Source organism: Meles meles, chromosome 6 (genome assembly GCF_922984935.1).
Source record: "Meles meles chromosome 6, mMelMel3.1 paternal haplotype, whole genome shotgun sequence".
In the NCBI taxonomy this organism is placed as follows: Eukaryota; Metazoa; Chordata; class Mammalia; order Carnivora; family Mustelidae; genus Meles; species Meles meles.
In genome coordinates, this window is record NC_060071.1 from 68,392,306 (window position 1) to 68,419,086 (window position 26,781).

General features: G+C 37.5%; 1 protein-coding gene across 2 annotated transcripts in view; it reads right to left on the reverse strand.

Annotated features, from left to right (window-relative positions):
• Positions 1-559: 559 nt before the first annotated feature.
• Positions 560-26,781, reverse strand: part of SLC30A4 (solute carrier family 30 member 4) — a 31,710-nt gene continuing 5,488 nt past the window's right edge. For both annotated transcript variants that reach the window (XM_046009363.1, XM_046009362.1), the window contains exons 3-8: positions 22,625-22,771; positions 8,699-8,852; positions 6,629-6,827; positions 5,814-5,919; positions 4,896-5,030; positions 560-4,155 (exon numbers count right to left, since the gene is read on the reverse strand). In XM_046009363.1, the coding sequence (XP_045865319.1) occupies positions 4,001-4,155; positions 4,896-5,030; positions 5,814-5,919; positions 6,629-6,827; positions 8,699-8,852; positions 22,625-22,771 (896 nt within the window). In that variant the 3' untranslated portion in view covers positions 560-4,000. The remainder of the gene's footprint in view (positions 4,156-4,895; positions 5,031-5,813; positions 5,920-6,628; positions 6,828-8,698; positions 8,853-22,624; positions 22,772-26,781) is intronic.

Genomic DNA, 26,781 nt, shown 5'->3' on the forward strand with positions numbered 1-26,781 from the left:
CCCCTGATTGATAAGCTGTAAAATAAATCTCATGCCCTGTCTGGCAAGATTCACAAGACAGATCTGTAGTTAGGAATAAAACTTAATCATTTGGAATTGAGACTCGCCTTCCCTCAACACAGCACACAGCAAGATGTCACTATTCATTTGTGACTAATACCCAACTGGCTCATGAGCTGAGCTTGATTCAAAGACAAACTGAACCAAATGAACTAGTCTTGTATCTATTAACATATTCTATAACTTTTTAAATTTACTGTAGGTAGAGTCAACAGCAGAATTGCCTAAAGTCTTATTCCAAAGGGGCTCAAATTCTGTAAGAACACACTATTCATTATGGTGAGCCAATTTATATAAATTCATAAAAAGAAAATTAATTTAGGGGCACCTGGGTGGCTCAGTGGGTTAAAGCCTCTGCCTTCGGCTCAGGTCATGATCCCAGGGTCCTGGGATCGAGCCCCACATCGGGCTCTCTGCTCCACGGGGAGCCTGCTTCCTCCTCTCTCTCTGCCTGCCTAGTTGTGATTTTTCTGTCAGATAAATAAAATATTAAAAAAAAAAAAAGAAAATTAATTTAGGGCACCCAGGGGGCTCAGTCAGTTAAGCAACTGACTCTTGATCTCAAGGTCGTGAGTTAAGCCCTGCACTGGGCTATTAAAAATTAAAAAAAAGAAAAGAAATTTAGCTAATTGTGCTTGTTTCAGAAGTGAATGACTGTATCTTCGAAAGTAATGAGAGTGGTTGTTTGAGAAACAAGACGCAGAGTCGTCTTACTAGAAATGATCTTCACTCATGGTTATAGTATAGCCTATTTCTATCATACTTATTCTTTAAAATTCAGTGTGCAGAGAAATCTGGATCAGGAACAAGGGGCTGTTAAAAAAAGCATTCTTCCTCACCTAGAAATACATTTATAAGGGGTACTTTGTTTCTGAAAGATGGTTTTCCTCACATTAAAATGAAAGGGAAGCTCGTGTATCTAATCCCGCCTGTGTCTAGTCTGGGAAAATTCTACTTAAGACAAACACTGTCAGTCAGGACACTGGGTTCAAGAGACAGAACCAGAATATTGAGACTTTTAAGAGCAGGAAAATTCATTTTAGAAAATGGAAATAAAGTACCAAAATTTGTAAGGAAAACAGTAAAACAGGAGCTCCTGTGATTTGGCAAACAATACTGATGGGAGCTGAGAGCTGCGAAAATCTGGGCTCACATTACAGGATGCACAGCTAATGGAAAGTGTATGTGCAAATTCCATTCGCTTGTGGTTTGGCATTTCAAAGCCCTCTGAAAGATACTTTATTTAACTCTCTTCCTCACATGAGATTTCTAAGGCAGCATGGTTGTTAATGAAAAATAGGTCTTTCCCTAAAATCAAAATGCTACCTCTGGCCAGAGTTGTGAAACACAGGTTTTATGTACACAAGTTAACTCTGATTATTTGGAAAGTTAATTAAAATAGATCATACTGAAGAACTGCCCAGTGCAAAATTAACCACACTAGGTGTTTATCTACAAATCCCCACCGCTTGTCGCAGGACGGTGGAGAACTCTTCCTGTGAGGGCTGGCTGGAGGTGTAACTCAGGTTTGCAGCTCAACAGGTGAGGGACAGACACAAGGCTCCTTATCAGGGCAGACCATGGTCCCTGGGTCGTACCTGCTAAATTCACATCCTCCTTTGTGGGTTTTGTCAAGTTATAAAAAGTGAAATCTATCAATTCTCAGTCCCACAGACCCAGTAAAGTACAAAATCTGTAATCCTTGCTACAAAAGACAAAAGACAGGAAACTTCATGTATACCTCACTTTAAATAGAACACAGTCATTAAGATTTACATAAGTTTTCAGTGTTTCTTGCATTTTATGCAAGGCTCCTTTACAGTCCTCAAGTGGATTTTAGACTGTTTTATCAAGTAAATTTTCAAGGACAGGTCGATATGAAAAGTAAGATATACCTACTCAAGACAAAGGGAAGTTTACAAGAAATAAACTCAGTAGACATAAGAAACAACTACAAATATGTGAAAATCCATTAGCATATAATGATTATTCTTTTCCTTTCTTGTGCTAGGTACCCCAAAGTTCATAAATGCCCCGATGTCCACTGAAGTGCTTCTCATTTATTCTTATTTGCCTTCCCTATTATGAGAATTTGTATTTAAACAGTTTATATACCACCCAAATTTTGAAAAATTCAAATCATGATTTTAAATGGATTCACAGTAAGAATCCCCTAAAGTTAATTTTAAATTCAATTCAATAAACACTTACTGGGTTTTATTAGATACAATTATCCCTCCTCAACCCTTTTTGGGGGGATACCATCAACTCATAATCCTTTCTTAGGTAAATTCAGGTTTTATCTTCGGTTTACTTATAGTGAGGTATTTGGTAGAAAGATGAAATCTGTTTCCTATCCTCCTTTGATATTGTAAGTCATCGGCATGTTTACGTCGGCTTTCAATTCACAACCTGTCTGTCCTACACTGTACGCTACTCTTGGGTCTCTGAGAACCCCAAGAGCCACAGCCATTCTTGGTTAAGAAACTGTCCCTGTGAAAATGGACTCCTAAAGTGCATAAAGATAATTTCAAAACCAACAGTTGCAAAATGGAACGTGAATATTCACAGCTGCCTCTTTAACACAACTGTTACCAATTAGGTCGCATTCCTTTGGAAAGTTTCATGTTTAACCTCCCCATACCACAGACTGAATGTCCACCCCTATTCCTGTGCTTTAAGAAAACACAAACACTAGGTCAAAAATCCTTGACTTTTTTCTTCTTCTTCTTCTTCTTCTTTTTTTTTTTCCTCAGAATAATGTCTTCTCCCTATCTCTTTGAGCATTTCTGCTATGGTATTATTGGAAAACCTCAAAATTATATCTTAGGGTTTCTGGAGTCCCTGGAGAATCCCTAACTCATATAATCAAACAAAAATCTCTCTGGAGGAATGTGGTTAATACACATGTGAAAGATGGGCATTACAAACTGACCCTTAGTCCTCCAGAGTTTTACCCTGAAAGGGCACAAATTGACTAACTGGTAAGGAGGCCAGAAGCAAGGTACTAAGCAAACTTTCAGTTCTTGAAAGGACGGAGGATCACTGTTCACATTTTGCAGTCTCCTCCTAGTCTTAAGTAAAGATAATTCCATGAACAATAAAAGTGATTTCAGGAAGACTTAAATCTGACATTCCACACTCCATCCTTACCCCTGTATTTTGTTTTACATGATCATATCATAACTGAAGTTTAAGATGAACTTCTGCCATTCAGAATAGTACTGAAAACATTTCCTAAATAATCCTGTCAGTGATCACAATATGTAAAGATTTGGTTCTGATCAAGATTACAAATAACCCAAAATGTTAACTTTGAGATGCAAAACCCCATAACATCTGGAAAAAACTGTTTATAAAGTATAACTATAATAACATTAAGTTATTTGTGAAATAAAACATTTCTGAAACATGGGAATACATGCTTATTCCACTTTCTGGATAATGTCTAGTACTTTCTGAAATCTGCTGAGAAATAATTTCTGTAAAAAGAGAGCTGGGTGTCAAATTCCAGAAGCTGGATGTCAAGATTACATAATAAAAAAAATTCAGTTTTCCAGCACTGGCTTGATAAAAAATGGTCTTTAAAAAGGATTTTTAAATGCAAATACTGAATTCTTGATGCTTCCTTTAAGACATATTCTCTGTCATAATTAATGAAGTGTTGTCTTGGATTGTCTTCTTTGAGGTATCTGTAGAGTCACATCTTATTCTGTAAATAGTGTTGGAAACATCTTCCTCTGAAAGTCAGGGTGAAGTCTCATTTTACCATTAAACAGAAACTAGCACTGTCCGGCTGGAGTGATTGTTCTGAGAGACCCGTGCTTGATATGGACACAGCTGGCAGGGATTCCACTGTCTCATTCAGGTGTGCACATTTATTGCTCTCAGGTCTGTGACTGCAGGATAAATAAGGCAGTAGTCCCGAAAACATATAAAGTTAAGGACTGGAACTCTGACAATGGGCACAAGTTCTGTCCACTTCTTGCCTGTAACTCTGAAGCTGAATAGTACATTTATACATGCCAAATGTGTTCAATAATACATGCTTTGCTTTGGACTGTACTTCCTCCCATTTAGATGAACTTCCAGGAACTGCAATGTCAAGAAAATACCATTACTACTCACTGTACATAGTTATAATGACATAGGGGAATAACAAACTCAGCATATAGTGAACCTATTTTTATTAGTTTGATTTCTCCCTTCTTGAAGCTACTCTGTTAGAGAAGTACACCAGTCTCCAAAGTCAGGATGCCTTCTCATATTTCAATCCCTCCAGTCCACTGGCAGGTAGAGAAAGAATACTAGACATCAATTAAGTCTTTTGCCTTAAAAAAAAAAACAAAACCCATATGCATATTACTTTAATAAATAAAAAGCATCAATCTGTGAAATGACTATAAGAAATAAAAACAGGTTTTCTTATGTAGAAAAGCATGGTAAATATTCTTCATGCCTTAATCTGAAGGCAAAAATCAATTTGTAACATCTCATTTTAGGGGTGACTGGGTGGCTCAGTTGGTTAAGCGTCTGCCCTTGGGCTCAGGTCATGATCCCAGGCTCCCTGCTCAGCAGCCTCCCTCTTCCTCTGCCCCTCTGTGCATTCTCTCTCTCTCTCTCTCAAATAAATAAAATCTTTAAAAAAAAGTCTCATCTTAGAGATCAAAAATTATTGCTCTGCTGTTGTTACTGATCTGTCACTCACCTTTTGAAAAGCCTGGTCCCTCCCTTAAAGCAAATCTTTACAGCAGAAAAGTCCTCCTACTTAATTATAAGCACAGATGTTTAATACTAAAGTCCATCAACCCCAGCATTTACTATCAGCAACATACTTAGCTGTATGTGTACTATGGCAGTCGGTTTTCCTGAAGTGAGAGACCAGATATTTAAATCTTCCACGGAATATACATCTTCTATTTTCATCAAGGCTTCTTTGATATAGTCTATATTCAAATGGCTTGGTACACCTATTAGTTCAGAATATATCATTTATAAATAAAATTTATTTTGGGGAAGAAAGTTATACATTACTAATAGAACTTTTTGTTTTCCCCCAAAGAAACCAAATGGCTTTAGCAAATTCACTTTAAATGGACACTTTAAAATATCTTAATACCTTAAGATAAACCATGCACACATAAAGCAAGATATGTACAAGAGGTTAATAATTTTTAGAATGTTCATTCTCGCTAAAAAGAAATATCAAATCTGAATACTTCGTTTAACAAATAAGCTAGGATACACAAAAAAAGGGAAAAAGGAATATCCAATGATGATGAACCTGGTGCTGAGAACTTACACACTCAGTCATAGGATCAGTAAGTAGGGATGTTGAAAATATAACAAAGTAGCAAGTTAAATGGGAATTAAAGAATGAATAAACCACTAAACATAATTATACCAAGAATCAAGAGTTGTATTTCTGTCCTCACTCCACAGTTTACTAGCAGCATTACCTTAAGTAAGCAAGTTATATAACCCCTCTGAAGCTCAATTTCCTCGTTGGTAAGTGGGGATAATGTCTATCTTACCTACCTTTCTTAGCTATTATAAGGATCAAATGGGTAACAGAGGGAAGAGTACATCAATTCTTATATGTTATATACACATGAAGTGGTTTAACTGTAGCCTAATAAGCATCAGTAAAGAGAAAGGAAAAGACATGACTCTTACTCTAGAGTGCCCCCCACCCCCAGTCTGATTAAGGGAGGTAAGAAACCCACACTGGGGATATGAGAGTGAGATCTTACCTTCTAGTATTATAACTATTGTGTCCCATATGATACGAAATGTTGTAAAAGCCACAAGTAATGAAAACACATATGTACAGATGGGATCAGCAATCTTGTATTCTGGCTGAAAGTTACAGACCAAAATTGTGTGATTAAATATAGACCAATGTAGAACAGACTGTAAAGAAAAACGAGCCATACTCTGTCCCCAGTTCTTTAGCCTTCTATACCAGGACTAAAGAATACCTTTATTTTTGAATACTGCAACTGAGAAACATCTTCCCTCTTTCCTAGATTGTTTAAAAAAAATTTTTTTTTTTTGCCTTTCCTTCTAAGACCTGTTTCTAGAAGTTTAATAATTTGTTCTATTGTTTTCCTCTGTGCCGTCTCTAAATCTTCCATCCAGAACGCTAGAATATCAGAGCTGGAAGGACTTTTAGCAGCCACATATCTGGTCTAAGCCTTTCCTACAAAGGAGGAGGGACTTGCTCGAAGTCAAAGCATTAACAGCAGAGCCAAGACTAGAACCCCAGTCTCTGGATTTCTAGTCTAGTGTACATTCCAGTACCTAGCAGTTCAGTGACATGGCTTAAAACTGAGTTCTCCAGTGAAGGCAGTCTGGAAGCCAGCTACAGACAAGCTACTCTGAAATGATACTATTGTGTTTAGTGCTAGCAAAGGAGCTATACTGATGGCTCAATTAAGCCTACCTAAATGCAAAATGAGTAAGACTGGCTTTGGTATCCAGTATACTGATAAAAGACAATTATGTTAATATTCTTAATATTGAAATTAAATATAATTTAAAATAGAAAAAGTAGCAATCATATTACCTTGAATCTTATGATGTATGCAGCTATTAGTACACCAACACTCTGTACCAAATCCCCCAAGGCATGTACAAACGCAGCTCTCACTGCCAGGCTGTCCTGCCCATGGTTGTGTCTACACACAGACCCTGTGGTAGGAGAATTTGAAGGCAGGGAGTGGGAATGGGAGTGGTGACCAGACTGGTTCAACAGAAACCCCATTCTGTCAAAAATAAAAGAAACATTATTATTCTTCCTAGTATTGTTGATAAAAGGATTTGTTACAAATCAGACACTAAGAGGCAACATGGAACTCATTCATTTAATATATATATGAGCACCTATTATGTATTAGGTACTGGTCTAGGTATTGGCATCAAAACAGCGAATAAGGGGCACCTGGGTGGCTTGGTGGGTTAAGTCTCTGCCTTCGACTCAGGTCATGATCTCAGGGTCCTGGGATTGAGCCCCACACTGGGCTCTCTGCTCAGCAGGGAGCCTGCTTCCCCCCTCTCTCTCTGCCTACCTCTCTACTTGTGATCTCTGTCAAATAAATAAACAAAATCTTAAAAAAACAAAAAAACAGTGAATAAGACATATTCCTATCCCCATGGAGCTTATGTTCCATCAGAGAAGGCAGAGAAGTAAACAAATAAATATATAATATACTGCCAGGCAATTCAAATGTTTTGAAGGGAAGTAAAGCGCTGCCAGGAGATGGAGAGTGCTGGGGGAGTGTAGTCTGTCAGAGGCCTGAGATTCCTTCTGAGCAGAGACTTGGATCAAGTCAGGAAGCAGCATGTGGTGGTGCTCTAGGCAGAAGGAATACCAGGGCAAACGCTCTTAGATGAAAATGTGCTCTATGTGTTTCAAAAAAGCAGGACAGCCATTGTGGCTAGACTAAAGTGATTTTTAAAGTGATTAAGAAGGGATGCTTGGGTGGCTCAGTCTGTTAAGCATATGCCTTTGGCTCAGGTCATGATCCCAGGGTCCTGGGATTGAGTCCGGAGCCTGCTCGCGCCTCAACCTGCTGTTCTCCCTGCTTGTGTGCTCTCTCTTACTCTCGCTCTCTGACAAATAAATAAATAAATAATTTTTAAAAATAAATAAACTGAGCAAGAATGCTAAGGTATGAGTTAGAAAGGCACACAGGATTTTGTTAAAAAAGGCTGTGGTAAGGACTGATTTTATTTTAATAGGAATGGAAGCCAGTAGGGCAGGGATTAGCAAACCACAGTCTGTAAACCATATGTTGCCTGCTGCCTGTTTTGTAAATAAAGTTTTATTGGGACACAGCAGTGCTTCACTTGTTTACATATTAAATGTGCCTGCTTTTGTTCTCTAACAGCAGAGTTGAGCAGTTGTGACAGAAACTACATGGCTCTCAAAGCCTTAAATAGTTATTATCTGGCCCTTTACAGAAAAGTTTTCTGACTGCTGGTCCAAATAAGTATATAAACTAAAAATTTCATAGCTTTAGGGAAAAGGTTTGTAGTTTAAAAAAGTCTTGTTAATTATAATAAAAGAAAAAAAACTTTGTCCCACTTAAATTCCAAATTATTTGTCAAACTTCAGTATAACTGAGCAAACTAATGAGGAATTTAGAATTCCATCAATGTTGTACTAATATTTATAAGAAAAATTAACATACCATATAATTTTAAGATACATAAAGATACCACTGCACATTAGTGAATGCATGTACAATAGTCTCTAAGTTCACAGAACTTAAAAATATTAATTTATTAAAAATTAATAAAATATTAATTGAAAACAATATATAGTATATGATACCATAATGGTACATACATATCATCATAAAATTGTCCAAATCCACTGAATATACAACACCCAGAGAATGGAACCAAATGTAAACTAGGGATACTGTGGGGTAATGTGTTAATGCTGGTTCATCCACTGTAAACAAACATACCACTCTGAGGGAGGACGTTCATAATGGGGGAGGCTATGCGTGTGTGAAGGCAGCAGGTATACAGGAAATCTCTGCACCTTCTGCTCAGTTTTGCTGTGAACCTAAAACTATTCTAAAAAATAAAGCTTTTATATTATATTTTTCTTTAAAATAAAGCTTACATTACATTAACAGCAACTCCAACCGCTGCAGTGATGAGCATTATATCTCCATTTATTTCATATTTCATATGGATAGTTCTTTGGACAGCTTCATACAGGAGGAATCCCATAAGTACATACACCAACAGCACACTAATCATAGCTGATAAAACCTCTGGAGGGAAAAATATAAACAACAAATATATCTGTAGCATGGCTATTACACTTCATACAAACTAAATATTGTACGATCTTTTATCTTTCCTCCAAAGAGATTAAAAACACTGTATTATTTCTTTCATGTTATTTTCTTTATTTAAAAAGTGTTGAATAGTTTGCTCTGGATTCTCCACTAATTCATTCTCACCACTCCGCACCTTCCTCCTCATCTCTTTTAGGGTCAAACTGTGTATATTTAACAGACCATATACATGGTAAAAAATGAAAAACTGAAAAAAAAAATTGGTAACATACATGCTCATAGACTAATTTCCCAGTAAAAGAGTACACTTACAAATTAATAATAAAGTGAAGAACCCATAACAAAAATGGATAAAGGAAACAAATACTAATATACAGAAAATTAACAGAAACAACCAATTTATCAAAATCAATCATAATACAAGAAATTCAAATAATATGATTATTCTTTGTCCCTTACTAAATTGGTAAATATTAAAAAGTTTGTTAACAGCTATAGTTAGCAAGGATATAATGGTGGAAGTGTCACATGGAACTATCTTTTTGGAGAGCAGTTAGTAAAATGAATCAAAAATTTAAATGCATGGGTTCCTTGATTCTAGAAATCTATTCAATAGAACTCATGATATATATGCAAAGATATACCTATAAGGTTTTTCACTGTAAATTCACTATTATCAAAAAATATCTAGAGACATCTTAAATGTCCACCAATGAGGAACTTAATGGATAAAATATGATATATCCATATAGTGAAATATCATAAAGCCATTTATGTTGGAAAAAAAGAAAAAAATCAGGCAAATTGATAATCACAAGACAAGAAATGTTACATCTAGGAAGTGGGACTAGAGCTTCGGAAACTTAGTTTTCATTTTATTCTTTTCAGTAATGTTTGAAATGTTTTAAGTTTTACCACAAACACATATTACCTTTAGACTAAAGAAAAACAAGGCATACAAGTATTTATGAATGCACTTGGACCCAGCAATTCTTCTTCTTGGAATGATAGACACATTCATGCTAACTAAGCTGCATATGTACAAAATGAGGTTATGTTATGAAGCTATTCATCAAGCACTGTATAAAATAGCAAACAACTGAAAACAATAAAAAAGTGATTAGTAGGGGCCCTATAACATGGAATACTATGCAGCTGTTAAAAAGAGGATATAGCTTTTTGTGTTCTGATACGGAGTAATCTCCCAAGATATAGTGTTATGTGAAAAAAGCAAAGTGTGTATGGCATGTTACTATATGTGAAAAGAAAAAAGAGTATATATATAGATATATATTATATCTATATATATGATATCTGTACATGCAATCTCTGAAAGGATATACAAAATGCTGATAAAAAACTGGTTATGAAGAAAATGGCTGACTAGGAGACAGGGACGACTGCACTATATATGCTTTTATATCATATAAACTTTTACCATGTAAGTATATAGTAGAGATAACCTTATTTCTTTTCAAGATAACACAGTAGGACAATGGAAAATATTTACATTTTAAAATAATTAACATTATAATATAAAAACATATATTATATATAAAGTATATATAATATATATACAATATAAAACAACTTATGACACTCAAAATAATAAAAGCAAGAAAATACTTTTAAAGAAAATTTTTCCTTTAGAGAAACCAGACAGTAATCTTGTTAAAGGTAAAACAATCTGGGAAACTGTTATCTGAGTCAAGTCATTGCTCAAAGGTTCCAGGCAGTTCAAATATATTCAGCTTTGATACATTTTCATTTTGATGCATAAATTACAACACAGAAAAATTATCTAGGACTTATTAGCTGTTTCCTGAACACATCTCACTAATATAGCTAAAACTCCAATAAAATCCTGTGCATTAGCAGAACAAATGCTGGCATAAGACAACATACAGCTCCTATTCAAAACCATGGTACACTTATTTCTGACGTACTAATCATCCCACTTCAAAAGACGCATACAGCTACAACCCAGGAAAGACACTCTGAAATACACAAAGCTGTGGAGAAACTACGACATCAAGTACAGACTCTCAGCAGCTTGAGGGCAGGACCAGTTCCATTCCACGTCACACTTACTGTGACATTCAGCAGAGTGGTTGTCATGAAGCAAATACTGATGGATGGATTTGAGGTTACTTAGGTTGAGCAAGGGGAGATGATAAAGGCTATACAGTTAAGAAGGGTAAGCTAAATGTAAGTAACAGGTTATTTACTAAATCCCCCAAAATAGTAAGTAAATTGGTTAGAAGAGAAGAATTAAGCCAAATACAAGACAGAAAATGCATGGAATTTCTCCTCTTAAGTTATAACTGCTGATGGTAAAATATACATATATTAAAAAAAAATAAAATATTTTTAAACTGTGAAGTTCATGTACACTAGTAGCTTCATTTTACTCACAAGGTAAGAGAACTTTCTCTTTAAAATTGGTATTTAATAAATACCATTCTGGGGCACCTGGCTGGCTAGCATGCAACCCTTGATCTGGGGGTTGTGAGTTGAAGCCTTATGTTGGGAGTAGAATTTACTTAAAAACAAAACAAAACCAATTCTTCTTCTCAAACTCTTCACCTCTACCCTCCCAGAAAAGAGAACTTTAATCATGTGTCAAGGTTGAAGCTACCAATGAGGTCAGATAGTTTTTAAGATGACTTAATCAGCGGGGCGCCTGGGTGGCTCAGTGGGTTGGGCCGCTGCCTTCGGCTCAGGCGTCCTGGGATCGAGCCCCGCATCGGGCTCTCTGCTCAGCAGGAGGCCTGCTTCCTCCTCTCTCTCTCTGCCTGCCTCTCTGCCTACTTGTGATCTCTCTCTGTGTGTCAAATAAATAAATAAAATCTTTAAAAAAAAAAAAAAAAGATGACTTAATCAGGATGCCTGGGTGGCTTGGTGGGTTAGGCCTCTGCCTTTGGCTCAGGTCATGATCCCAGGGTCCTGGGATCGAGCCCCGCATCGGGCTCTCTGCTCAGCAGGAGGCCTGCTTCCTCCTCTCTCTCTCTGCCTGCCTCTCTGCCTACTTGTGATCTCTCTCTGTGTGTCAAATAAATAAAATCTTTAAAAAAAAAAAAAAGATGACTTAATCAGGATGCCTGGGTGGCTTGGTGGGTTAGGCCTCTGCCTTCAGCTCAGGTCATGATCTCAGGGTCCTGGGAGCAAGTCCTGCATCAGGTTCTCTGCTCAGTGGGGAGCCTGCTTCCCTCTTTCTCTCTCTGCCTTCCTCTCTGCCTACTTGTGATCTCTCTCTGTCAAAGAAATAAATAAAATCTTTAAAAAAAAATGACTTAATCAAATTGTTAATATAAAATTATAAAGCAGTACTCTTTACTTATAAAAATTCATAGCTATATAAGTTTATGCCATTAACTTTGTCTTTAAGTTGTGATTATTTATGAAAATCTAAAACCAATAATTAAAAATTCTTTCAAAACTCCCTATAACTAAGTTGATAATACTTTACAGTTTTCCTGGGATAGCCCCAATTTATTAATTATACCATTGTCTTGGCATAATTATTTAAAGAGCCCTTCTTCACTCTCAAAAGTGTATTGGTTTGGATGATAAATGATAACACTAGTAGGTATGCCAGATAAAATACTGGATATCTAGTTAAATTTGCATTTCAGATAAATAATTTTTTAGTATAAGTATGTCCCAAGCAATATTTCAGACATATTGGGAGTCCTGCAAGAATGTGTGTGTGCCCTCCCAGGCCACACACCCAAATCTGGCAACTCCATATCCTAATGATAATTTTCCTAAACACTTAAAATCACCTTTTAGTGAACTTTCATATAAAGCAAAACTAATGAAATAAAATTATCTTATTTCAAAATAAAGTAAAATGAAAGTCAGACTAAAGCATAAACAGATCCTCGGCAGGAAGGATTCCCACACTTAGAAGAAGACACCTGCAGCCTGCAGTTTTCTACACCAGTTTTCACCCATGTGAGTAGCATAAAAGGGATCCTAATGTCTACCCACAGTTAATAGTAATGGAATTCAGCTGATTCCTAGAAACTGCCAAAATGACATATTAGGATGCTGATATCAATGAAATCCCTTTTCCAGCAATTAATAAGGAATGTGACTTGTGTCTCAACCCCTTGGTGAAAAGCAGAGACATTCGGCTATTATTTTTTATTCTAATCACCTGTCAAAATGTCTTAGAATACTGATAAATGCAAAAACAGAAAAAAAATTAAGTATATTTTTAGGGCTGAGATTTAAAAGGGCTGAGATTTACTGAGAAGTAAAAGGCACAGATAATACTACATAGCTAAAAATCCTAGTAGTAGTAATATGATCATTTATTTTGATAAAAGCTCTTTTACTGTGAATAAATTAAACTGGTGAAATATCATGAATTAGCATTTATAATTTTTTTCATAGGTTTTGTTTTAAGAGAAGAAGGAAGGGGGTGTGGGGTGGGGAGGGACAGAGGGAGAGAATCTTAAGAAGAATCCACACCCAGTGCAGAGCCTGATATGGGGCTTGATCTCACAACCCTGAGATCATGACCTGAGCTGAAGATCAAGAGTTGCATGCTTAACCAACTGAGCACCCTTTCAAAGTATTTTTTAACATGACAGAATGTAGATAAACACAGGCAAGGTTTTTGCCTCCCAACATTTAAAAGAGAGGGAAGCTTTCCATCAACAACCAAATTCTGACTTGCTCCAATCTTCTCATTCTTGCTCTGGGTTAGTTTCTGGTCACATAACATACAAAAAAGTTTTTCAACACAAAGGAGAACATGACAGCATGGAATTTTCATCGTTGAAAGAAGACCCAGAATTTTCACAACTGAAACCCTAGATTTCCATGAAAGTTATGACCCCAGTAACTTTAGATAAACTTGACTAAATGGAAATTTATCATAAATGAAAAACTCTTGAAAGAGATTTTTATGGAAATTCTAGAAAATCTATTATTATAGTAGTTCCAACTTATTTTGCTTCATTACACACAAATAATTAAATCACTCCATCTGACTGAACTGGAGCACTGGAGGAGGGAGTAAGATGAATGAATATGTGTTTTTTATTATAACATCACATGAACACATGTTTATGGTCAATGACCTATTAAGACCAAAATATACCCTGAATTTCACATACAGAGAATAGGCCGTTTTGGTTTAAATGGCTCATAAATGGTAAGAAAAAAATAAAATGGTAGAAAACACAGATGACTGTGAAGTTTTGATAGTACTAGAAAATGTGAAAAATGTTTATTGCATATTTTAACACATCTATAAATTTCCAAAACTAGAGGTTTTCAAGGGTCATATGACAAACACTGAGTCCTTCTCTGTCCTCTGTTACTCTCCATTATAGTACCTTATTCTTTGCTTCCTAGCATTTACTATAATTTATAATTATACTGCATTTGTGTACATATTTACTGCCTATCTCCCCAACCTATAGTATTACTCTAATCAACAGGTAACTATTGACACCTATTCAGTATATATGTGCTGCCGAAGCGAGCACTTGAGCACCTATTCAGTGAATGAGTATCACTTTGCTTCAGTTACATAAACCACACTCAATCCAAGCATATTGTTTTTCATGAGTGCTGCCTAAATGTACTGGCCTATCATAAGCGTTAACTTTGCTTATGCTAGGATGCCAATAATGAGTATATTTCCTTTAAATCCCATAATGCTTGTCTTCCTGTTGTCTCAGAAAACTATAGCAAACATCTAAAAACAGGTTTCAGAGGTTTAAAAAAATGAATAGGGAAGGAGAGTGGAGACACATTCTCTCCTGTACTTCCTTTTATGTTATTTCTCTTTTCTACCTACTTCTAGTAAAAGATAGGAAGGAAAGAGAAGGAAAATCAGTGGGCTGTGCTGGATTTGCCTAGGATTCCTGAATTCGTATTTGTATTTCAACTCAGCCACAGACAATCCTACTGCATGTACTTGGGCTAAAGACATCACTTTTTAGTGGCCTACTGTTGCCACCGGAATACCAGGTGGCAGACTGCAAAGCAGACTTTGCAGTTTTGCCTGGTATTCCGGTGGCAACAGTAGGTTGCCATGTTTGGAACCTTTCAGTTCCTATTCTAAATAATCTTTTTAATTCTTTTTATTTTTTATTTTTTTTAAAGATTTTATTTATTTATTTGACAGAAAGAGATCACAAGTAGATAGAGAGGCAGGCAGAGAGAGAGAGGGAAGCAGGCTCCCTGCTGAGCAGAGAGCCCGATGCAGGACTCGATCCCAGGACCCTGAGATCATGACCTGAGCCGAAGGCAGCGGCTTAACCCTCTGAGCCACCCAGGCGCCCCTAATTCTTTTTTTTAAAGATTCTATTTATTTGACAGAGAGAGACTTAGCAAGAGAGGGAACACAAGCAGGGGAAGTGGGAGAGGGAAAGCAGATTCCCCACTGAGCAGGGAGCCCGATGCAGGGCTTGGTCCCAGGACCCTGGGATCATGAACCTGAGCCAAAGGCAGACGCCTAATGCCTGAGCCACCCAGGCGCCCCTCTAATGCCTTCTTACCACTCCCTCTACCCCATACCCAAGATGCCCAGCACTCTCAAATTGACTGACTCTTGACTATCCAACATGGACCACCTCACTCATGTCTTCCTTCTGTCTCAGCAAAAACTCCAGTTTCTAGGAGGTATCTATTCTTTTCCAGATGTTAAGGTGATATGAATTCTAAGATGTGAATCATTAATTGGCATAACCCTTGTCAGGAGTGGGAGGACATTGTTAAAATGAATGACTAACCATGGCTGCATGTATGGGGAAAAGAGATTTTTTAGCTGAATACTTTCTGCTCCTTCAGCAACAGGGAATGAAATAGAAATGACACAGAATTAGCTTTATAACTGTATACCTACAGGAGTAGAACCATCATCTAGCCATGTCTGCCAAGGTCTTTGTTGAGTGGAACTACACTCTGCTTATTACAAAAGACTCCTGCACTGTCACTTTGCTAACCTACGCTGATGATTTGCATTACCGAAATGTAAATCCTGCTTTTTTATTTCAAATACAAACAACTCTTACTAAGTCCTTTTACAGGATCTCTATCTTTATCTAATCCTTGAAGCTTCTTCAGCCCAAGAACTGGAAGAAAAGCCTTATAAATAAAAGTCAATTAAGCTCATAATCTACAGAGAAGGATAAAAGTAGAAAGCAAGGGATTGTACTGTTCTCTTTCAAATAGCAATTCCCCTTTGTCTGGGAAATAGTGCTGTCCTCCTAAGGATCTGTGGGATTTCTGCTACAGTGTGTTTCATTAAGTTCTAAGTTTTATTAACTTCCAGGGTAAGAGGACATACCCACAGTCAAATAAATCGAGGCACTTAAAAATAGCTCATATATGGTTTCTGGCCTGCTCTCTCTTTTCCCACAAAAGAGCTGCCACTTAATAAAGAAAAGGAAAACCTGAATGACTTCACACAATCTGTGAGTTCACGTTAAGGAAAGAAATGTACTACCAGAATGGAACAGACTCCTGGGGCAGCTATTTGGTCCTCCCTTCAAATCTAAAACCACCTTTCTCACCTTCACTAAATGATTTGTGCTAAAATAAATTTAGTCACATTTCCAAAAAAGTTACCAAAGGGGCATCTGGGTGGCTCAGTAACTTAAGCGTCCAGCTCTGGATTTTGGCTCAGGTAGAGAGATTGAGCCCCATGTGGAGCTCCGCACGAAGTGGGGAGTCTGCTTGAGATTCCCTCTCCTTCTGCACCTCCCCCCTTTCTCTCTCTGGAATAAATAAGTAAATCTTAAAAACATATATTACCAAAGCATAGCTCTAAAAACTGCTGCTTAATCATCAGGGTGAATCACCTTACTTTTCTCCCACTACCTAGCTGAGACGGTTATGCTCAAAGAAGAATTCTGATTAGCGGGGAGGGAAGACATATAATTTTGGGGTGTATAGCATCTGAGAGATGCAAAAAGTGTGGGCAGAGTGATATACTGGCAGGCAGAAGAGGGAAGGAAAACAAGACTGGAACTAACTTTTATTGGGAATTCATTCTGGGTCAGGTCTACCAGGTCAGGTACTTAGACCTTACCACGTTACATATTCTTTACAATTCTGCAATGCAAGTATTATCATTCTTATTTTACCAAAAACCCCCCAAAAACCTTGTACTTAGATTAAGTCATCTCTAAAAGGTCATATAGCTAGTAAAACTGCAGATCTCAGATCTGAACCTAAGACAACTTATTCCCAAAAACTTTAAAAGTGGAAAGTACCAAAACAAATAGGACTGCTCCTGACTGACATCTGGGGGAAATACTCTCCTGACTAATTTCTTACTTAGTCGAAGGGACCGAGAAGACTGGCTGTTCCACCCCATTATGTTATGAATCAAATAACATTTTACAGTGTAGTTTGTGAATATGATCACAGTTTCAGAACTACAGATAAATGTTCTCAAGTCCCAGATATTTTAGTCCTCAAATTTCAAAAATATCCCTATTCCTAGTTTGGAAACTGGTTTAATTTACCCTAAACACAAGTGATTAGAGGTTCTTGAGCTCTATTAAATGATCTGCTTCACAGTTTTCATGTCCTTATTTACTCAGAATAATAATATTATTATTTATTTACTCAGCCTGAATAAGCAACAATTCAGCTAATAATCTCATATCGTGCACTTATTACTGCCAGACATAAAAAGTTTAATATTATCTGTTTCCATCCCGACTTCATTCATGGTCTAGAACAAGATATAATTTCATAAAAATAGCTATAAAATGTGATAAATGCTATTAGGCATGTATAAACTGTTAGAAGCAAACAAAAAGAAAATAAATTTAAGGAATGGTACAACTAGTATCTATCACCCACAGACACACACTTCCAGGTCAAGAACTGGGTATAAAGTATGCTGCCTTTTGCATAAGACAGGGGGGCAGGGAATGGGATAATGTAAGGTAGTATGGTATATATATGTATTCACTTATACTTTCAAAAGGAAATGCTGGAAGGATATGCCAGAAATAAGTTAAAAATCATTACTAATAAGGAATGGGGTTAGAGGCTGGGTTGGAGGGGACAGAATGAAAATAAAGCTTCTCTGAGTAAATCCTTTCTTTTAATAACTCATTTTTGATTCTTGCAACATAAGTTTTACATATTTACCAAACAGATCAACAAAGAAAAAAAATTAACTCCTGTCCTAACCTCCCCCCCACAACCCACAATGTCAAAACAAAATTCAACAACAGTAACACCAGACGTTTCTTAGGGGGGATTCTTCCTGCAGTGTTTTTTAGGACCTGAATCCCCAAGTCTTTGTATTAGAGGTTCACAGAGCTTGAAAAGAATACTCATGGAGCAGTATATTCTGTGGAACACAAGACAGCCCCTGCTGTGGTTTACAGCTTTATTCAATTCTACATATCTTTGCTGTCTCTCTAATCCTCCCCAAAGAGCAGAATAAGTGAAATAAGTTCTGTATCTCCATATATCCTCATAAAATTTTGCAATACAAAGAAGAAAATGAAGATCCCATAAGGCCATCCTAATGTAAAGGTCTGAGTCCCTCCCTAGCTTTGGGAAATACTTACCTATCTGTATCTTAGTAACTCTCTTCCTTTTTAAGATAATTTTTTAAAATTTAGGTAAAATTCACCCACATAAAATTCACCACTTTAACAATTTAAAATTTTTTTTTAAAGATTTTATTTATTTGTTTGACAGAGATCACAAGCAGGCAGAGAGGCGGGCAGAGAGAGAGGAAGGGAAGCAGGCTCCCCACTGAGCAGAGAGCCCGATGTGGGGCTCCATCCCAGGACCCTGGGATCATGACCTGAGCCAAAGGCAGAGGTTTTAACCTGCTGAGCCACCCAGGCACCCCGAGTTTAACAATTTTAAAGTACACCACCAATGAGTAGGTTTCAGTGCACAAAGTTATGCCACAATCACCTCTAATTCTAGAACATGCTCATCACGCCAAAGGGAAGCCTATATGCAGTCACTCCCTTTTATTATTATTATTTTTTTACATTTTCCTGAGGTTCTTAATAAGTACAATCTTTGGACCTCCTAAATTGCTCTTTTTTTTTTTTTTAAGATTTTTTTTATTTATTTATTTGACAGAGAGAGATCACAAGTAGACAGAGAGGCAGGCAGAGAGAGAGAGAGAGGGAAGCAGGCTCCTGCTGAGCAGAGAGCCCGATGCGGGACTCGATCCCAGGACCCTGAGATCATGACCTGAGCCGAAGGCAGTGGCTTAACCCACTGAGCCACCCAGGCGCCCCTAAATTGCTCTTTTATAAAAGTTTTAAACTTTTCCTCTTTTTTTTTTTAAGATTTTATTCATTTACTTGACAGACAGAGATCACAAGTAGACAGAGAGGCAGGCAGAGAGAGAGGAAGGGAAGCAGGCTCCAAGTTAAGCAGAGAGCCTGATGTGGGGCTCGATCCCAGGACCCTGATATCATGACCTGAGCCGAAGGCAGAGGCCTTAACCCACCGAGCCACCCAGGTGCCCCTTTCCTCCTGTTTTTATCTGTTCTATATATCCTAAGACTTCGATTATATTTTCTAGTCTGTGTACTGAATTTTTTTTTAATTTTAGTAGTAACATTTCAAAGACCTTTTTCTTATATGCTTCTTTTTCAAAATATTTTACTGTCTTATTTTTCTGAGTATATTAATAAGATGATTTAAAGCATTTGCTGCTTCTAAAGCCACCTCTCTTTGCTCTAGGACTAATTTTTCTGTTTTTTTATTGCTAAAAGGTCGTTGGTTGTCCATTTACATTTAGGGCAGAAGGACAGGGAAACGGTTCTTTGCAAAAAGGAAATGCTGGAAGGATAAGCCATAAACTAAATGAAAATAGCTACTAATAAGGGGTGCAAGGCAGGGCAGACTAAAACAAATGTATTACTTTGGAGGAGGGAAACCACACATTACAGGTGCAGAACCCTGAATTCTTTTTTTTTTTTTTTTAAAGATTTTTATTTATTTATTTGACAGAGAGAGAGATCACAAGTAGGCAGAGAGGCAGGCAGAGAGAGAGGAGGAAGCAGGCTCCCCACGGGCAGAGAGCCCGATGTGGGGCTCGATCCCAGGACCCTGAGATCATGACCCGAGCCGAAGGCAGCGGCTTAATCCACTGAGCCACCCAGGCGCCCCTTTTTTTTTTTTTTAAAGATTTTTATTTATTTATTTGACAGACAGCGATCACAAGTAGGCAGAGAGGCAGGCAGAGAGAGAGGAAGAGAAGCAGACTTCCCGCTGAGCGGAGAGCCCGATGCAGGGCTTGATCCCAGGACCCTGGGATCATGACCTGAGCCGAAGGCAGAGGCTTTAATCCACTGAGCCACCCAGGCGCCCCAGAACCCTGAATTCTAATATGAAAAAGACTTATTTTGGAACATCAACTTCCACACCACAAGCCTCAGCTGTCCCCAGACACTTTGTTCAAGATCTTTCGAGAACTATCTGGTATTGTGCATGGGGGAAAATGCAGGCTACCTGAGTAGGGATAGGAAGGTAGGAACAGAGTGGACAAGTGTGAGCAGTTTCCCACTTATAGTCATTCAATTAACTGTCCTTGTTTTCAGCCCCAGTTCTCACTATTGCTCATCTCTGTCCCTGAGTCTTCTATGGAAAAGTGTGGGGCTGCCACAGCTCCTGGCTCAGTGTGCACTGGGCTGCAGCTTCCTGGCTTGCTTCTTCCTTCAGCCCCCTCCCATCTATCTTCTAACTTCCAGAAAGGTGTTTATTGATGACTTGCTTCTCTCTGCTGTTTTTATTTGAATGAACTCTCAGAAGAGATGAGTCAAATGCTGGTATCTAATCCATAATTGTAAACTTTGTACTTCTAAGGAAAAAGGAGTATTGACTTTCTACAGAAACTTGCGGAGATAAACAGGAACAGTCAGTCCTATTTTCTCTCTTTTCACACTGCTTGTTGTGTATGAAGAAATGAAGTGACTAGATAAAGTATTTCTTTGATATTTAATAGGATTTTCATGATTATGTGTTCTTATTATATGTAGGACTTTCTATGTTCTGTTATTGAATGTTTCTTTGGTGGGGGGGAGAATTCTACTACTTTCATTAGCGGTCCAAGGGGTCTATAACCTAAAAGGTTAAGAGCTGCAGGATAAAATGAAACACAGTCTTTGAAACAGTGGTGGAAGGTAAAACCCCCATTCCTTGATGCTATGTTTGAGTGTTAGATCTTAAATTGAAGGTGTTTAAATCACAGGAAATTGAAGTTTGAAAGTAATCTTGAATTTTTTCAAAAAGCCCAATGCAATCAGGTAAGAAATGACTGTACAGTATGTTGGTAAGCAGTGGGTGTGCTGTGAAGTGGGAAAAAAAATCACAGACACACCTCAGGGCATTAGCTCTCTGGTACAGCAAGCAGCGGAGAGTGCTGAAGGTGGGGTGTCAGAGAATGTCCCAATCTGATGATCTGGATAGCTATTTGGGATATAGCCTTTCAGGCACAATGGAGTTTTACATGGAAGGCCCAGTGACTAAATTTTAGAAGACCTAGATGATGAGTTATGATGAGGCTAAAAAGCAACCAAGAAGGGAAGGAACTTACTGATATATTAGCCAAGAAGGTCAGTGTCTCTACAAAATTAAACTGCAAGTTGTTAATTCTGGATCTTTAAGACAGGTTTTACTAAAGCTACCTAAATGTCAACTTCTGGATTCTAAGCAAATGACATCTGGACATATGGCATTTCACATACTAGTTCAAGTAAATTGTTTCATACATATTTTTAAAATAAGTAAAAAAAATCTAAAAACACAGTAACAGAGAAAGAGTTGTATGGATAACAATGTATGATTTTAACCTCTCAAATATTAATATCTATTCAAAATAGGAAAATAAAAACATGTACATTGTTAAAGAAAAAAAGATTAATGACACTTGTCAACACATGGTAAAGAAGACTTTATTCAAGAGGGGAAGCTACGAAGAAAGGTACAGGACCAGTGCAATAGAACTCTGCAGTGGGAGGGGAGATATTGGGTTCAGCTCTGAATACTCTATGGGCAAGTCAGTGGATGTAAAATTACTAAGAGGAAACATAAGGGTTGAGGGGGATTCTGGCTAAATGGACCCAAGAGAATTTTCACTAGAGACAGGCCAGTGCAATGAGATATCACCTGTGAGATGACCCACCAGATACTGAGAGTGTGGGTTCTGTTCAACTGACTTAGCAGGGTTCTTGCTAAAACAGGATTATTTAAGGAAGTGCACAGATGGGCTCGGGAGGTTTAGTTTCCTGACTAAACTTTGGTCAAGCAAAGAATCCTTATCAGCATTTACAGAATTATGATGATACAAAGGCAGCAATGAAGGTTAGCCACACAATATATGTGAAACATATTATATAGTACTGCTTAAGATCTGGGCTATGTAGCTTTGGTTGGAGTACCCGAAGTGTGGAGAAAGAAGCTAATACACATTAGCATAAACCCATGTGGTTTTGCCTAGTTGAATAAACTATAAGGTAAACTTTTTTCTGTTAACATCTTCAGGAAATAGGGAACAACAATTAGTGATTACTGTATTACTGGGTATGTGTAAACTGTTTAGCTGACTAGACTGAATGTACCCTGGAATATATGTATCTGAATAAATCTTGTTCATCTATTTTCATCTGCTTTATTCAAATAGGTTATGACAAGAAAGACTTCAGTTACTCAGAGGCTACTTACAGTTCATTGTGATTTTACTATGAAATTTTATAAACCGAAAGAAACTCCCAATTACCTACCTAAGCGGTGGAATCCAAAAGTGAATCTTTTGGTTGGTGATTTTGAAGATAGCCACAAAGCAAGCAGGGTCAGTATGATAGCACTTAGGTCAGTTAACATATGAAGCGCATCTGTCATGATTGCTAGGCTGTTTGCAATGTATCCACCTTGGGGTAAAGGTGAGAGGGAAGAAGGAATAAGTTAAAATAATGAATAATTAGAATAATGTTTAAAATAATAAACATAAGCAAACCAAAAATATGTAACATCCTACAAAACATCAGCTTTTAACTAAATCTTTATCCTATTACAATTAAATCAAGATATCCTGAAATTTTATACCAAACATTAAATATGTGTGTATTTTTGTGGTGAAAATGTCCATTTCTATAAACAGATTCTCTAAAGAGTCGATGACCTTAAAAAAATTAAGAACTGGGGCACCTGGGTGGTTCAGTTGATTAACTGTCTGCCTTCGGCTCAGGACATGATCTCAGGGTCCTGGGATGGAGCCCCATGTCGGGTTCCCTGCTCAGCGAGGAATCTGCTTCTCCCTCTCCCTCTGCTGCCTCCCCTGCTTGAGCTCATGCTCTCTCTCTCTCAAATAAATAAATAAAATCTTAAAAAAAAAGTTAAGAACCATTAAACTGGGCTCTAACACATAGAAATTTTGTTTTAGCACTGCAGCTTTTACTCAACCTACTAATCCTACTATTAGTGAAATTAATAACCATAATATCCAAATATTACAAGAAAGCTGAAGGTAGATACTTGTTTGTGAAGGTTTGACCACAAAATTAAACTGAAGAAATTTTTTTAATGTACATGACAGGGTGGTTGGGTTACAGATATTGGGGAGGGTATGTACTATGGTGAGTGCTATGAAGTGTGTAAACCTGGTGATTCACAGGCCTGTACCCCTGGGGCTAATACATTATATGTTAATAAAAAATAAATTATAAAAAAATAAATGTACATGAGTTCAAAATGAAGGATAAAGATTAATGGATTCCCTTGGGTACAGACAGCAGTGTCTCAGAGAGATTAAAAGTGGTATTTAGAATAAAATTTATAATGTTGATTTTCCAGGCATTATATGTATATATAATATATAAAACTCATTTTGTATACGTGTATGTGTGTGTGTATATATGTGTATATATATGTATATCATTCTACTATTGGTTAACCAATTGTCCTAGCACCATTCATTGAATAAGCTTTTTTTTTTTAAAGATTTTTTATTTATTTATTTGACAGAGAAATCACAAGTAGGCTGAAGTAGGCAGAGAGGCAGGCAGATAGAGAGGGAGAAGTAGGCTCCCCGCCCGGCAGAGAGCCCGACGTGGGGCTCGATCCCAGGACCCTGGGACCATGACCTGAGCCAAAGGCAGAGGTTTAACCCACTGAGCCACCCAGGTGCCCCTGAATAAGCTTTTTATAACAAAACTTTATGTGTATCAGGATCCCCTGGTTAAACACACCAAATTGCTTGCCCGACTCCCAGAATTTCTTTTCTTTTTTTTTGTTTTTTAAGATTTTATTTATTTATTTGACAGAGAGAGCAATCACAAATAGGCAGAGAGGCATGCAGAGAGAAGGGGGAAGCAGGCTCCTTGCTAATCAGAGAGCCCGATGCAGTGCTCCATCCCAGGACCCTGAGATCATGACCTGAGCCAAAGGCAGAGGCTTAACCCACTGAGCCACCCAGGTCCCCCTCTCCCAGAATTTCTAATTCCAGAGGGCTGGATGAGGCCCGAGAATTTCCTTTTTTTTTTTTTTTTTTTTTTTTTGGAGAATTTCCATTTTTAACATGTTCCCAAGGTGATGTGGATGCTTCTGGTCTTGGTAATTTTGAGCATCACTGTTACAATTAACTTCCTGACCAGGGTATTATGACACATAAGTGTGCTGAGCCGTTGTTCCCCCTCTTTAATGGCATGATGTGCAGAGTCAAGAGCAGCAGGAGACCGAGCTACTGATCTTATAATCACATCCATTTACTCCAGTATCCTCTATACAAATACCACTTTTTTTTAAATGTATTCCCTTGACATTAAAGAGGTGGAAATCACTGAGAAAAATATAAGTTGGTGGCTAATAACATGGGGGGGTTGGACTCTCTGAGACTCTCTTAGAAAATACTTAATACTTTTGAGCCTCAATTTCCTTATCCATAAAATAAAGATAACACCTTAAAGCTGTACTGTCCAGTAAGTTTCTGAGATGATGGAAATATTTTATCTGTGCTGTCCAGGAGAAGAACCACTAGTCACAGTAGCTTTTCAGCATTTGAAATATGGATAAGGCAACTGAGGGATTTATTCAATTTTAGTTAACCTAAATTTAAAGAACCATGTGTTGATAATATCAGCAAAAAATAGCAGAGTCAGGACCTCTGAAAATCATCTCCTCTATGGAAGTAATGAGAACCTAGGAAAAATGGTCCAAATCAAGTTTTTTAGAACTCTGGAAATTAACTAGAGGCTGTTACAGGTAGTATTCACTCAAGGAAAACAATTGAATCTTCATCAGAACAGTGAACATTTTGTAGCCTCCGACCCATCTCCCTCTCTCCTGCTCTGTGGTTGACCTGAAAACCAATAGCAGCAACCATAGTGAAAACTAGCCTGGCAGCCACTGCAAGGTATAAAATGTGGTTAGAGCTCCTTCCAAGCCCCATTCCCAAAGAACTATCATTATTTGATCTGCCTAGTAGTTCCCTGGAAAACCATACTAGTAAGGCTGTTTTGACTTGACTTGGGGATCTGCCTTAAGCAAACCCTAAGAAATGTTTGTCAAAAAACAATCAGAGGGAATAGGTTAACACTGCAGTTGCCTGAAGCAATAGATAACAATGTGCTCCCTGTATTCTGAAATTTCACAATGATATACCTTGGTATGGCTTTATTTTCACCCAGTTTGCTGAGTTTTTGTTTCCTCTTCTTATCTGGAAAGGTAAACCCTTCAGTTCTGGGGAAATTTCTTAAACTATATTGTTGATAATTTTTTTCCTTCTGTTTTCTCAATTCCCCAAATTCCTATTATCTGGAGTTTAGATTGATATGCTAATTTTCTTGTGTTTTTTCTCCTATTATCTATTTCTATTGTTTTGCTCTACTCTGAGAGATTACCTTAGTTCATCTTAAAACTTTTTTATGGAGTTCAAATTTTTTTTTTGTTTTTATTGTTCAAAAGCTCTTTATCTTGAATTTCTTTTTCTTTTTTTTTTTTTAAAGATTTTATTTATTTATTTGACAGAGAGAGATCACAAGTAGGGAGAGGCAGGCAGAGAGAGAGGAGGAAGCAGGCTCCCCGCTGAGCAGAGAGCCCGATGCGGGGCTTGATCCCAGGACCCCGGGATCATGACCTGAGCCGAAGGCAGAGGCTTTAACCCACTGAGCCAGCCAGGCGCCCCTTGAATTTCTTTTTTAAAACAGCCTATTCCTGTAGATACATATCCCTTATTTCTGTGGATACTAACTATATAATTATTTTATCTGTTTAACTAGTTTCCTTATTTTAGTCTTCCTCTTCACCTACATTTCTAGGGGTACCAGGTGCAAACAATTCTGGGCCTACTTAGGATTCTGAAGTGCAGTAGTTCTCAGTACAGTCCCTGGTATCAGCATCCCTTGTGAACTTCTTAGAAATCCAAATCCTCCGGCCCTATCCCAGACTTACTTAATTAGAAGCTCTCACCCAACAATGTGTGTTTTAATAAATTCTCTAAGTGTTTCTGGTGAATTAGTGTAAACTGGGTTGATTCTTGGCATTCCCTAACTACTTGCTTAGGAGGGGGCTTTCTTGGGTCTATTAAGTCAGTTATTTCTTTTATCTATCTCCTTTCTAGTTTCCCAAATTTATGTTATTATTTCCTCTTCAGTTTGCCCCATCTATGTGGACACACATACACAGACACAGATGTGGATGGATATATGGCTATATACATATATACATTTAGAAATCCCTTTATTGTAGTTTGAGAGGCTTCAGGAAAAAGTACATTTAGATATAGGAGTTCATTTGCCATCTTTATCAGGAAGTCTGTTTGCATTCATTCTTCAAGCTTTTTCACTCCCAATAAAAATGCAATTGTTAATCAATGACTATTACTAAATCCAAAGGATAGTCTAGTTCTCATCTCATTAGACCTCTCAGCAGCTTTAACTTATTT